This window comes from Glycine max, chromosome 1, assembly GCF_000004515.6.
Source record: "Glycine max cultivar Williams 82 chromosome 1, Glycine_max_v4.0, whole genome shotgun sequence".
NCBI lineage: Eukaryota > Viridiplantae > Streptophyta > Magnoliopsida > Fabales > Fabaceae > Glycine > Glycine max.
In genome coordinates this window covers 1,321,018-1,336,985 of record NC_016088.4, presented here as the reverse complement: position 1 = coordinate 1,336,985, position 15,968 = coordinate 1,321,018, and the positions used below count along the sequence as shown (strand labels likewise).

General features: G+C 27.5%; 1 protein-coding gene across 1 annotated transcript; it reads right to left on the bottom strand.

The window, feature by feature from the left end:
* Positions 1-3,481: 3,481 nt before the first annotated feature.
* LOC100786236 (probable xyloglucan endotransglucosylase/hydrolase protein 30) lies at positions 3,482-7,003 on the bottom strand. The gene is made up of 4 exons (XM_003516904.5): positions 6,457-7,003; positions 6,212-6,312; positions 5,416-5,624; positions 3,482-4,143 (listed from the first exon to the last, which is right to left on the bottom strand). Exons 1-4 carry the CDS (start codon positions 6,665-6,667, stop codon positions 3,621-3,623), a joined length of 1,044 nt encoding a protein of 347 aa, XP_003516952.1. The 5' UTR covers positions 6,668-7,003; the 3' UTR covers positions 3,482-3,620.
* Positions 7,004-15,968: the final 8,965 nt, after the last annotated feature.

Sequence of the window (15,968 nt, the reverse complement as noted above, 5' to 3'; positions counted from 1 at the left end):
AGAGGTAGAAGAGGTGCTTATGAGTATGAAAGTCGTACAAACTATCGTTAAGAACAATAAAAAAAATGCTATTTTTTGTTTTGTTTTGGTTGTTATGAAATTAATTTTTTAAAAATGGTTCTCATCAAAATTAATACTATTTTTTGTTTTGATCCTTGTTAGTTTATTAGAGTTCTTGTAATATATCTATTTCTTTATTCTCAACAATAATATTTTGTTCATTTTGAATTAATCTTTTAGAAAAATATTAATAGGGACTAAAAATAAATGATCTACAAAAATGAAAAAATTTATTAATAACACAAAATAACAAGGATGAAATCATTTTGATAAAGGTAATTTTATAAGGATAAAATCATAATTTTATTTAAAAATTAATTATCAGATTAAAATTTTATTTTACATAAATTATATTTGCAAAATTTTACATTAATTAAGCTACTTTTTTTAATACTATAACATGGTGTGAAGTTTTGATAATGATTAATCTTCATCAAAAAAATATAATTGATCACTTTTAGTAAAAAAAATTTCTAATCACAATTTATTTATATACAAAAAGACTAAAATTCGAAATCTTGCATACGAAGATTAAATTGAGGATCATTCAAACAAACAATTTATGATTAATCTAAGCTAATTTGATACCTCATTCATATGCATAAAAATGAACATAATATATTTTTAAAATATAAAAAATATGAATATTTTACTACTTATTTTTGCTCATTTTCCATAAAATATAATATAAATAATCAAGATAATATATAATTATAATTCAAAAATTAAGTTTATAAAAATTACATTCTATATTAATTTATCGATAGTGTAATAAAATGTATAAGAGGGTTTATCTTTTAATCTTAATTTTTTAAATATAATCTAATAATCTATATTTATAATTTTTATCTCACGATTTCTCACTAATTATGTTATATATATATATATATATATATATATATATATATATATATATATATATATATATATATATATATATATAAAAGTTAGGGAGAAATATGGTCCCCAAAGGGGAGTCTTTGGGTGGCTAATGCTTTTATAGTTTAGCGGTATTGATGGAGTTTTAATAGTCTAATGCTGAATACTTGACTCTTATCATCTCACTAGTCACTATTATCTTTTAGAAAAGAAAAAAAAAAAACAAATACTCAACAAATTAAAGCTAATAGCGAATGCACATATTTATCTTTCATTAATTTGAAAAGTACATGCATCAGTATGTTCAAATTTGGCCAATTAAAACTACACATAGGACTATAAATATAAGATATACATCTATATATCTTCTCATATGATATTCATTATAATAATAAATAATTTAGATTTAATTATCTTATTTTCATATATATATATATATATATATATATATATATATATATATATATATATATATATATATATCAGTGTATGTTTCCTTTTAAATCAATCTGTACGGAATTTTACCGGTTAAAGAAAATAAGGTTTAACTAAACAATTATTTTACAAAAATTCTTATGTGTGAGATTAATTTTTCAATCAATATAATATAAAAATTATAACTTTTAAAATAATTATTCTAAAAATCAACAAATTTATTATTATAAAAAATCTTTATACTCATAATACTTTTGGAACAAATTGATAAATATATTCTATATTATAATATATCATCCCATCCAATTAACATTTAGTGGCTCTCATGCATACTAATATGAGTATTACTAGTATAAGTTAGCGACAGGTAGGTTCAATGTCATTTCAAAACCAAAAACTTCAATGGCACTAACGTTCAAAATTGGTCGCTCTTACTCTTTTTAGTTTTCAATCACTTTGACGATTTGTGATTATTTTTATGCATAAAAACACCACGGAACAATGTTTGGCCCTTCTCCTAAAAGAAATGTCTGGCCCTAGAAAACAAAAAACAATACTGTTAATTATAACTTTAAGCTGCGTTTGGCGAAAAAATATTTAAATTTTTTTGGAAAGTAATTTGAGAATAGACTATTTTTATATTTAGTAGAATATATTACAAAATCGTGTAGAATATAGAATAAAAATATTTTCTAAGAATATTTTTTTAAGAATGTTAATAAATGAATAAATAAAAATAAAATTTATATGTAATAATTATTATAAATTTATTAAACTTTCTAATGTTAATTAATATATTTTTAGAAAACTTAAATAATTATATATTTTATAAAATTTCCCAAAAATCGTATTCTTGATATTGAGATTCTTAAGAAAGTAATTTAGTTGGAATGCAAGATTTCCAGTAATATTCTTCATAAGTCTAATTCATTATGTGCAAAAATTTATTTTAGAGAAATATTTTTTTTTGAAAATTTTTAAAAATTTAAGAAATAATTATTTTAAGAAATATTGTCAAATATAGATTATTATCTTATTGATATCATCAGTAGGTGAAAAGGAAAAAAATTAAGTTGACATATGTTTTTATTTAGAAATCATAGAGTTTTTTATTTTAATTTTTTAAAAATTTATTTTTTAAAACAGAAGGATGTGATTTTAATAGAATTCTTATAATTTTAAAGACTAAAAATTATAAATTTTTATATAAATAAAAATAAGAAAATTGTTATAATTTTAAGGATTAAAATATATTTTTTTATTTTTAGAAGAATCAAAATAAAAGAACATTATATTTTCAGAGATTCAAAATTGAGAGAGCAGCTAAAAGAATTAATAATTGTTATTATTTTATATAATTTTGATGGCCATATTTTCTACTAGTTTATTTGAGGAAACCGTGTTTGATCAGTATCAGTAAAATAATTATGCCTACCCAAGATATTTATGGAATTCAAAAACATGTCTAGTTATCTTATGAATATGTAAATTAAATTCATTTAACTACAGATTATAAGCAATTATATTTTCTTTTAGTATAATTTTGATAATAAATTTGAGTCTTTATTCTTAAGAGGAAAAATTCAAAACATGTCTCATATTAAGCATATCATAATTTGATTTTTAAATATTCTCATTAAAATTTAATTAATTGATCTCAATTTTTTGCTGAATTTAATTAATCTCAAATTATCACAATGCGAATATTAAAATTTTCTATACTTTTAATTTTTAAAATAACAAATCTAAATTAATAATTAATTCTCATAATTTATTTCCATGATTAAATTATGAGTTTTAAAAATCTTAAATCTTTAAAAACCACAGTAATATAAAGAAATTAAAACCAAAACGATGTCACAGTAACCTTTATCATTTGATGTCTTTCTCATAATAATCACGCTATTATTTAATATAAAAAATCTAAATCAAATTTAAACCATATATAAAATTTTAAGGTATAGTGACGAAATATATGTGCAGCATGATCAATGACCAGCCATGCATTTCTTGACACACAAAATATTTGACTTATTTCTTTAGGGCACTCATTGGATATATATTCCCCCTATATACTAACACAAAGCATAACACCAAAACACATGTATTAAAAAAAAAAATAAAGACCATATATAAATCGAATGGTTTATGTATGCCTGTCAACAAATAAATAATATATAATGTAAAAAAAAGACCAATAAAGACATAAAAAATGGACACTGTTATATACATCTCAATATCAATCATCACATATCACCCTGATCGGTATCATCCACCGGAGTTGTTGTACGGCCCCTCCGTCGAGATTGCCTGCGGTGGCTGCCACCGAATTTCAACCTTCCGGTCTCCTTAAACCTTTGTTTTTCCGAGGGTACAATGACACACTCGGGTTGTGGCACGGGGTACCTTAATGTATCATAGCAATATGAATAATACATGTAACGCTGGCGGAACCGCTGCATGGCGAGGCGGCGCATGGGGGTTACGGCGGCATAGTCTTGAGCCTCGAGATCAGCGTGTTGGTCGGAGCAAGACTCGGTGCCGGAAACCTCTTGGATGGGATCGGCGGAGCAACCCTTTAGGACTAGGTCCTTGAATTCGGTCACAAAAGGTGCATACTTATAGTTCACTTTGTATTTTCCACCGGATGTAGCCCAATTTGATGCATCCCATATGGTGGCGTATAATGACATTGGCTTTGATGGGTAGTCACCTCCCATTTCCTCACTTCGTAACACTTCTCTAATTGGAACTTCATCAATGTAAAATCTGAAATAATTCAAACATAGTGATGAATATAATTAATTAACATAGCCACAATGAAATTATATATTAAAAAAAACAAGAGGGTAGGTAGCTATATATTAATCAGTTAGCACTTAGCACAAGAGTATATATTCCCATGAAATAAAAAAGAATTGCCAGCTACATTAGTGTTAAATTAGGTGGAATTATGGAGACGGGGGTTTGGCAAATGGAATAGGAATCTATGAGCTTGCTTTAGTTCGGTAAACTAATAAAAACTGCTGACATGTATTACACAGATTAAAAAAAGAAAGATCACATGTTTCATTACAGAGTACGAAGTAATGCTTCGTTATCCAAAGTTTTACTTGCTCCATTGTTTAGGTAAAGCTGGAGTTGGACCAACAGCAATACCATTCTGATTATGGCTTACTATTTTAAATTAAGCTTACGGTGGACGAAATTTTTCTAGGGGAGATATTTCAGTCAAATTCTAGATGCGCATGATTGATAAATTATAATTATGCACTAAAAAATTGATTACGATAATAATGCATTTTTGCCCACCCCACATTTTAGCCAGATATTATAGGCTTGAGAGAATCAATTCAAAGGGTTTTGCACGCCCACTATAACGAGAAGAACCGTGATGGATACGTATGACTCAAAACAAAAGAGTCTTATCACATGTATTATAATGGAAAACTATGGATAAGCACAAAAATATATATAAGGAAAACAACTCGTATATTTATTCAATTTATCTTCATCATCACCATATATATATATATATAGATAACAGAAAATAAAATAAGAATAATTGTAAAAGCATATGAAACAAAATTCAAGTTGGCCATGCTGTGGGCCAAATACACCTGGCTAAAACTGGAAAAATAATCATTCAATTCCAAACCCATGCACACTACCATCTAAAACCATCCTTTTAGCAATGAAAACTATATGCTTTCGATCCTTGCTAGCTCACACAATCAAAACCAAGTTGTGGTTCTAGGCGACGCATCCCACACGCAATCCCAAACACTTTCCTCCCTCACGTTAAGTCAAACAAAACCAATGCAATTATCACTAGCACGCCACGTTAAAAGTTAAATCCCAAAGGCATGACAAAAAAGTATTTCAAGCGCAATAACAAAGAAACCAATGCATAAAACACATGGAAATTGAAAAAACACAAAACAATATTATCACGCAGCATAAATACACAAACCCTTCATTTTTTTATTATCTTCTTTACCAATAAATATTAATTGTTATTACGCATCCTTAATTACTTACATGACATTCTTTGCAGTCCAAAGGATGCTGTATCTGTGAAATTCTTTGGTTGGATCGAACCACAGACGGTAACGCTCCTCACGGCCACGTTTTGTGCTACCGTTGCCGTACAAGTTCGTCTGAAACCGCCATGGTTTTCCGGCGACATTACCTAGGAATTCAAAGTCCAACTCGTCATGGGACTTCTCGAACACATCACCGTTTGATGTCTGTAACAAGAAAGTAAAAAAAAAATCAACTATGTCACCCTCAAAATAACCATGAAACATATCCTTCATAAAACAAAATTTTAATAAAAGATTGTCTAGGATCACAATTTTGACCAGAACGTTTCAAAGCTACGCAAAACCTTGTTAATGAAGAATGCTACTAATATCAGCCAATAATCACTTGTAGTTAACCGTTTGAACAGTTCTTTAATTTTTATTCTTTGAAAATTCTAACGTAAATTAAATGAAGTTCACTGACCTTGAATCTGCAATTTGACTTCGCTACAAGTCCGGAAGTTTTTTCAGCAAAATTAAAGGGAAGTTTGACTAATATTTAGCGTGTTTTACTGATCATATATACAAAATTATATAATAAAAAAAATAAAGATACTAGGAAGGAAAGAATTCCATGACGAAGAAGAAGAAGAAGCAGCAGCATTGGAAGTCCAGAATTCCTGTTGTTTTTTAAATTTAACCATCTTTGTTTTCCAGAAAATCATCAATTACAGAAAGAATTAAAAAAAATTTGATGTGAAACAAAATTTTCTTCTCAATTTGCTTGAAGAAAAGATAATTTGTTTACTTACATAAAAGGCCACGCAAATACCAGCAGTATAATTCGATGGCAACTTGATTCTCGCGCTGAAGAATCCATACTGGTACATACTGGAGGAAATGAAACCCGAACCTATTCAACAGAAGAAGAAAAAACTATTATAAAAAAACGTACACACACACACACAAAAAAAAAAGAATTTAGAACCTTAATTAATTTCTGATCATACGTATGTTTTTTTTCTTCATATGATGACGTGTTTGTGAATCTATTTACCTGTGTAGCGATCGAGGCGGAGTTGTACGCCGTTGCCATCCTCGGAGCGAACAACGTTGCTATCTCCGAAGAGCGGAGAATAGCCATCGTTGAAGGGTATAGTAGCGAGGTCGAAGGCTGCGTTAACGTAACTGAAGACGAGAATCAGAGAAAGTAGCAATAGAAAAGGAATTTTGGGTATTGTCACAAAACAACGTAACCTATGATCCATAATAAATTTTTATTTTGATTGAGTTTCTGTGTAATTCTGTTTTTTTTTTCTCTCTCCACTCCTTAGTTTTCTCCCTTCACTCTATATTTATACGCAAGAATATATATTGGTCTTTGGCTGGCGATGACATGGATTTGATTGAGTTATTTTATTATACAAAATTGCCATTGATTGGGGGAGTTATCACGGGGAATGCCACTGTGTTTATGTTGCATTTTCAAGAGCTGGTGGAGCAAATTTATGAATAATAATTTTTTAGCTTTTAAGGAGAATATGTGCTTATCGTTAGGTTGCTGCTATCATTGTTGGATTGAAGAAATATTTTTATTTTTTTAATTTTTTAGGGCCAAGATGCTACTTTGTGAACTTCCAGATTATATTGGAGTGGCGACGACTATTGTGATAAGGATTCATAATTTGTGGTGTTAAATATAACATAATAAATGGAGGTTTCATTAACGAGTTTGAATTAAGGAAATAATCATAATCTAGCATAATGATGCCTCGGTTTGATTTTTTTTAGGGGTCTAAGCATTTTCCACTTATTATTGAGGTAGTGTTGTTTACGTTTCACATCTTTGATGGCATTATACGTGACAAAATAATTGAACACGACCCATAACAACTATGAAAAGAAAAAAACTCCAGTGGAGGGTGATGGCTTATGACCACCACACGTGTAACAAAGTGGCGAAGCGTCTTATCTAGCTTAATTTTTAAGATTATATTGTATCTTTCCCCCTAAGTTTTATAAACTAATCATGCACGGTGCTGGTCAAACTACAAAGTTATGAGTGATTGGTTTTCAGGGTTTTTACATCGATGTGGATATATATATATATATATATATATATATATTTAAAATATCTGAAATCCTAAGTTTTTTAAACACGGCCTAATTTAATTTTCACATATATAATCAATTTTGATTAAAAGAAAGCCGATATTGTGATTACATAAAGTCAATAATTATAGCTCATGCTCCATAATTATTAATGGAGAAACATGTTATTAAACAAACAAACCTTATAAGCTTAAATCAATATGGGTATATATTTTTCCTTTGTGAATTGCATACTATACGTTATACGTACGTTCGAATATGCCAAGCTTGTCGCATGTGAGATGAATATATTGGCCAGCTCAGTCTCTAAAGTCTGGAGAATATGAAAGACGACAATTGTTTGAGAACTTTTGATACGATAAAAAATAGATTAACATAAGAAGGTTTTGAGTAAAACATGTGACAGTAGGAGGGCATTATCGTCCACAGAAAAGGTAAAGCCAACAACGAGGAGTTAGCTGAAGGCGTGTGTGAACACGTCTCTTATAAGTGGAAAGGTGTTGTTTCCTAAAGTTCTCAAATTCTAAATGGAAAAATATAAAGGTCCACCCTGCTTTGAGATAAATTTGAGTGTTGTGAAGATAAAGGCAAAAACGAAAAAATAGAAATAGAAAACAATAATTAAAATAAATAATTCCATGAAAAAGGAATTTTTTTTAAAAAAAAAAACTAAGTAAAAGTTAAATAAAAAGGTAAGTATAGTTAATTACTCAATTATGAATTAAGAAATAAGAGTGGATACAGCTCTAAGCCAACTCAATGACTTAATTAACCCGAACCAAATTGAAAGAGAAAATTTAGGTTGCTTGAAACTATTGGTTTGGTTCCAATTTGAAATTACAAATTCAATGACATCCGTTCGAGTATCAAATTTAGGTGAGACATGAAACTTGAATGTTGAGTATATAAAATTGTAAAATCTTTTTATGTTGTATAATTCTATAATTTCTATGTTTGTACGTAATTTTATAATTTTAACTTTAAGTTTGATGATCATGTACCAATCATGTAAAGTAATTATACATTATCAATCAATAAAAAAAATTATATTATGATTTTTAAGATAATTATTAAATAGATAAACAAATTTATCATTTTATTACACTTTATTTTATTAATTAACATGAAGATTTAAACTAACCTAAATATGATCAAATTGATTCGGTTTAAATGATTGAGCAAAATAACCTAATCCAATGAAATCAATTAGCATTGATCCATTTATTTGGATGAAAATATTCTGTAAATCCAAATCAAGGATATAAGCATACAGAGTTATCTCTAAACATGAACTAACATACTTTGTGCCAATTCCTAATAAGTGGCAATTGAAATGGCTATGGGGCAAAAGAGGTTAGAGCTACTCTGGTGAGAGTGCAAGTCAGTGATGTTTTTTTGGGTATTGGAAGCTCACCATCTAGGATGTAGTGTTCTGTGCTACTTTATCTTGCAGTAAGACACTTGTATAGCTCTCTCACAACACAGTTTTCATGATTTAAGCTACTCCCATTTTGCTCATTATGAAAATAGCTTTTGCTTTTTTTTTTTTTTCTGTGATTATTAATATTTCAGTTCATCAGGTTGTTTCTTGTCTTTCCATAGATTCAGTAGTAGTTTCAAAGGTTCAAAACTAATACTGGAGTTTTTACTTTCTTTATTTTCTACTCTTTTTTTCACCTTTTCCTTAGTTAATATATAAAAAAAGAGGGAATATATTTTTTTCATCATTATTGTATAGTCATTCACAAGCTTGTACTTAAACTTGCCGTTTTAAATAAATAATACAGTATAAATAAATAATAAAATAATATTTTTAAATTAGTTTTTACATCAGCCATTCTTTCTTATAAACATTTGTGAATTTGAAAAATAGTTTAATACGAGGAATTGTATCATAAACTTAAAATTTTGTTTTAATCATACCATTTTTTTAATTAAAATAACATTTAAAAAACTTATGAGAGTTTTAAACTGTTTTTTTAAATTCAAAAATTCATTTTATAAGCTCTTTCAAACGACCTCTAAAATTCAATTTAACATATTAATTTAAAAAATTAAGATTCTAAAGTACTTCATCTATTTTTTACTTTTCACTTTATATATTTTTTCACTTAAAAGGAAATAAACCCAATATCTAAAGGGAATTTTTCACTTTGAGGGATTTTGTTTTTTCACAAAAAAGGATTTTTTTTTTTGTATATATCAAGAATATTCCTGTGTTGATAGTTTTTTATATCAAACTATTGGTATGAGATATCTATTAATTGTATTAATAATTAATTTTCGTAAAAAAATTTGAAAGGTTATTTTTAATAAAAAATTTCTTTTTCAATTATATTTTTTCATCCATAACACTTAAATCTAAAATTTTAGGTTAAAGAATCGAGTGACACTTAAAACATTCACCCAAACACATAGGCATCACTTTAATGAATTTTATTTATCTTAACAAAGCTTTTCCATGTTCACAATTAAGAATTGCTTTAAAGGACACAGCTATTTACAGAATGGGAACACAACTATATCTACAGACCGTAATGCCTCTGTTGGTTAAATAAAGAGATCAAATTCATGGCTTGATGTGCATGACAAGTCATGAACAATTAATTTTCGCACCTTTTGGTGTGGAAAATAGGATATATGATGACAAAATACACGCTCTAATTAATAAAAAAAAAGTGTGAATTGAATATATTACTCCCTTAGTTACTCTATCAAAAAAAATAAAAATCCCTTAATATACTGCAGTGAAGGTTCTCTTAACTGATCATGATTTCGATATTTTCTACACTGAGCTTAGCAAGTTCCTGGGAATTTGACTTTTCGTTGTCTTCAAGCAAAATCAAAATAAAGAAAATAAATTAAAGAAAAAACTCCCTTGCTATCTAAGTTAGAATCAGTTGACGGTAAAGGTAGAACTTATATTTTTCGAAAAAAAATGCAGCTAGCAAAACCTTAAACAAAAAAGTTAGCAAATAGAATAACCATTGACAAATTAATAAAGAGAAGAATATATATATATATATATATATATATATATATATATATATATTGGCATGACTGGATTACTTGCATATACAGTTAGTACTCCTTCATGGATGTTCGACATTCATTTTTAATGTTGTTTCTCTTCTTAACCATTTAAGCTTAAAATTGTATATATGCCTTCACAGTTCACACACACAACCACACGACATTATAACAGAGGATTAATAAATACACAATCTTGCTCACAGAAAAAAATATTAACGATTACTGCAACGAACTAACGATTATAACATAATAACCGGAATAACAATTACTTCATCGTAATTATTATTAATTATATGATTGATATTAACGTAGTATTTAAAGGTATTAATGTAGTATTAGAATAAATATGTAATTTTTCTTATATGATATTATTTACTAAATAATATATAATTAACATTACGTACTAATATTATTTAATATTTTATTTATTAGATTTACCAAATATAATACATGTTAATTATAACTTTAGGTCTTAAAAAAACATTTTATGAATTTGATGGGCGCTAATTTCAATTTAAGAACTAAAAAAATATCTAATTAAATTTAAAGTACTAAAAATATATTTAAATCAATAAAATATAACTAAACACATCCTAATTACTTATATTTATGCCCGGTGTAGGTACTTTTCTTCTCCAATATCAAATACTATACTATGGGTGTTTTTTTTAACTTATTTGGTGAAAATTTAGTCTCATTTATGGTATGTAATTGTTATTAATTCAAAAGAATTTTGCACGCGCCAAAAATTGAATACAAATTATTCTGTTAAATAACTTATTCACTCACGTCTAACACAACTGGATCTTAATAACCATATCTTATATATATATTATTGTTTGAAGCCTTTGTGTTTAGGTTGTATGAAGCTATGTATACCACAATTTTTTTTAAAGTGAAAATAATCTACATAACGTATTTAATGTTTTCTGGGTGGGCCATAACTTGTGGTCTAAATTTGTTAAAAAAAACGTATTTAATGGATTTTTTAGTAGTAGTGCAATGCAATAAAAACCATTCATTTCATCTCACTATTTTATGAGAAGTAAACTTTCCCATATAAACCAACAATAATGTTGTGTATGGACTTTCAGACAGGGACGTCTATGGTTTCTACAATTGTGTGGGATTTTTATCTTTTGGAGCGTTACAATTGATTTAAGAAATCAACAATTTGACAGGAAATGACCTGATGTAAAATCAAAATGAGCCTTACATCTATTTAGGAAGGCAACGAAGGAACGAAGCTATCTCTTAAAGAAATAAATTAGGGACTCAATTTGGCCATTTTAACTACCAAATGATTGAACCAATAGGCCTAAAAGACGCCAAATAATACGATATTATTAATATTTAATGCTAGAAATATAGAGTAATAGATTATATTTTTAAATTATATTTTGGTTTGATTATATATTTGGCCTATTTAATTTAATTGTGTATGAAATTGGCATTCAATTTTTTAAAATAATTTTTAAAATTAAGTAAATATGGTCTTTACATTAATTTTTTCTCCTTAATTTAAATCTTATTTTCCACTCAAAATCTTCATAAACTAGATAGATTATTTTTTTAAAAAAATATTCTTCTACTCAAAACTCACCAATCAAAACATTAAATTATATAAAATATCAAAATTTATTCTTTTTAAACCTTAATCTCAATACCTATAATATTCTTCAATTTCTATCAAATTTTAACTATATTTCTTAACTCTCTAAACTTTTAAATTTATTTCATATCTCAAATTTATTATAAACTCTCAAATATTTGAACAGAAAATAATAATTTGAGGACTTTAAATGAAAAAAGGTTTAGTTTTACATTTTATTCCCATATTTTAGTCTATAGTTATATTTAATTCTCATTATTTTTTAATTATTAAAATGAAGTCCCATATTCCGAATTTTATATAATATTAATTTATTAGGAATATAACGAATGTGTAACATGACATTAATGTATATAAATTGGTTAAGGAAAAGAAGGTAATTAAAAATAAATAATGTATTAAAATCAAGTCTTAAGATTGTATAAGCTACAATTTAAGTCTTGTATTCTTTGAGCATAAGATTAACTTTTATTTTGATAAACGAAGATATCTTTTTGTACGTACGTAGAGTATTTTTTTTTTATTTCCAGACTCAGGCCCTTAATATTATAAAAATTGATTGACCATTGAGCTCAAATTAATTTATTTGTTAATGAGTGAAATGAATTGGATTGAAACTGTATCAAAGAATTAAGAATACACATCATTGTTACATAGTATAAGCCATTTAATATTTTAATGTGCATTATGTGATGCTTTTGCTAGACCAAGCTGCAATGGACATCCTATTTTAGTAGTAGTTGAGAAAGAAAACAAAGGATTCCGAGCAGGTTTTCATTCACAGCCAACTCCTTCATATGGGATGGTATAATCCATTAATCATAGACAGAACCTAAATGGGGACCCACTGCTTCCACTGAGCTTTCTAGCATCCCTATAGAAATAGAAGTGGACAAATAATTCCTCCACAACAATCATTCTCATACATTAAGATTAATACTACACTTAACAATTCATTTGGCATAACAAATTCCATTTGAATATGGAAGCATGCCAGCTTGTATGAGAAAAGCTTCCTCCTTACAAAAGTTAGAGAGCGATATATTCAGATAATGAAGTTGAAATTGATTGGAGAACAACCCATGCAATCATTAAGAGGAGCACAAAGAAAGTGGCAAATTAAAATGTAAAAACTAAGTAAAGAAAGATGCAACCAAAATGAAATAATAATGAAGTTTATAAAATAGTAAGCGCTCGACATAAATAGATTAATTAGTAAGTTTATGCTACAACTTTTTTTTAAAAAAAGTTTTAAAAACAAGATGTCATGGCCAACCTACTCCTCTTAGGATACGAATAGTCAGCAAAATCAAATATCAAATTAGCATAGGTTGAGAAGAAAAAAAATGACCTTGTGAAGGGAAAGTGGTAACATGCATGCTTGCATCAATTTAATGAAACCTAAAGTTGGGGCTAGTTAATTTAGATAGCCATGAATAGTTAGCTTGTGAACCACTCTAACATTGTCATTTTGTTTGAGACAAGAAGTCAGCGACCCCATACCAACTAATAGGGGATATATTGCTACGTTAATTACGTTGAAAAATATTCAATTAATACTCTTAAAAGGTGTACCATAGCCTGAACATATTGTTAAGAATATGATTCGATTATTTCATTGCGAAAAGAGTAAGGTTATCATTACTCATAGGATCACGGGTGGTAACTGAATTTCTTTTAATTTTTAAGTGCCCACTGGAGAGTGCAAAATACTTGTTCCCCGGTTTTATGCAGATAATTAAGATCAATTTTATTTATAATTAGATTAGATGCCATCCGCATATGTAGCTAATGATGTTGTGAAATACACGAAAATCCACCTCATCATGACAACCTAGGCTTAAGGATATTTAAATTTAACTAAAATACAGAATTATAATCAGACTCTATAAATTAGTGTAGCTACACAGATAAATACAATAAGTACTGTGCAGATCTAATTCATTTGATTTAATAAGGTGCATGAATTTATTGTAAATTCTTAATATTTGTTTTTAATTTTTATTGATAAAAAAGATAAATACAATAAGTATAACCGAATTGTGTTCCTTAAATTTTTTTGCAAAAACTTTTAATAAACAAGTAATGGAACAGACGAATGAATGGTCTTATTGAAAATATGTTTCATGAAAACTTATCAAGTTATAAAACAAAATATTTTGTGATTGATTTAATTCTCTCTTTGGTAGTAAATAAAGAGATAAGAGAAAGAAGTAATGACACAGTAAATTTGGCAAACCCCAAACAATTTCCATCAACGTGAATGGGAAGCTCGGGCAGTTACCGGTTTGGGAGAGAGAAAAGCAAGGCAAATTTTTCCATTAATATTCCAGAGTATATCTCGTTTATTGTTGTATCATTTTGGATTTAATATAATTTACATTTTAAAAAAAACAGCCAAATTTTATGATGATTAATCACAATCCTTCACAATTTAATCATCGATCACATACCATAACTCCGTACCACTAACATTTTGAACATGGCTTTGGTCTCAAAATCTTTTCTTGTCTACTTAATTATCTCTCTATTTGTTGTTTTTCTTTAAAAGGGAATCCCCCGAATTCCCTTGCTACGTGAATATGTAGGTAGCCAAAATGAAGGGAGAATCATGTCTAATGAATACCAAAATTAGTCATTGCCCAATCACAATTAAAATTAAAAATTTAATTGATCTATTACTTGTTTATGAGCAAAGGACTTGAAAATTTAATTTATCTATTACTTGTTCGCGAACAAATATGTTAACAGCAAGTTTGTATTTTGATAAGCATTGACGAAATTAATTTTGAAATAAAGTAATTTATATTTGAGTGATTTTATTATAAAATCAAATTAGAAATAAAATTCTATATAAAAAAATCTAACTAAAAACTATTCAAAAGTTATTTTAACTCAAACATGAAATTTTTTATTGAAAATTAATTATCTAACTTGAAACTAAACACACACTAAGACGCACTAATCTATATTGTTTCAGCATTTCCCTATTGCATACTAAACACTCCACCAAATCAATCAAAAGAAGATTAGGTTAGATTGCTACTATCTTATAGATATAAAGTTGGTATAATGATTGAAAAAGAGGGAACGATGAAGAGAGAAAAAAGACATTTCAAGTTCAAATCCCTCCAACTAATATTTCTAACCAAACTAACAAAATCATTTTTCCAAAAAAAATAAAAATCATACTATCTTCCTTCTAAAATAGCTTCAAGTTCGTGACTCCGTACGTAAACTTGCAATGTGATGCAAAATTAAGCTTAATTAGCTTATGGTAGGGGTAGTTTCTTTTTATTCTCTTTGACCACCTCAAGTTATTTTGATTTTCTACACATTTTTTTTCCTCAAAAATAGTGTTATTTTTTTTACCTTAATTATATCATCGATGATGCTGAGTTGGAGAATAAGTCAACAAGTTTCGTGTTAATAAATTAGAAGTACATAAAAATCTTTTTTTTTTATATAGAAAGTAAATAAAAATCTATATATAAGAGAATTGTGTCCAAAGTGCAAGACATTTTTGAACATTTTTTTTACGAACCCATCATTCATGTTAGAAGTCACTTATACACATTTTTACACTCTTGAACAGGGTCCATACATTAATTTTTTGATATTAGAACTCGTATTTCATGAAAATCCTGAAGCTCAAATAAAAAAATAGCAACAAAAAAATAATTGAAAGACCGAAAAAAAGAGGAAGCAAGTAATAAATAAAATACAAGACTTGTGTTCTGTAAAACCCAAACTAAGAACAAACCCAAACTGAAGATTTTTGGTACAGACCCGAACTGAAGATTAAAAGCAAA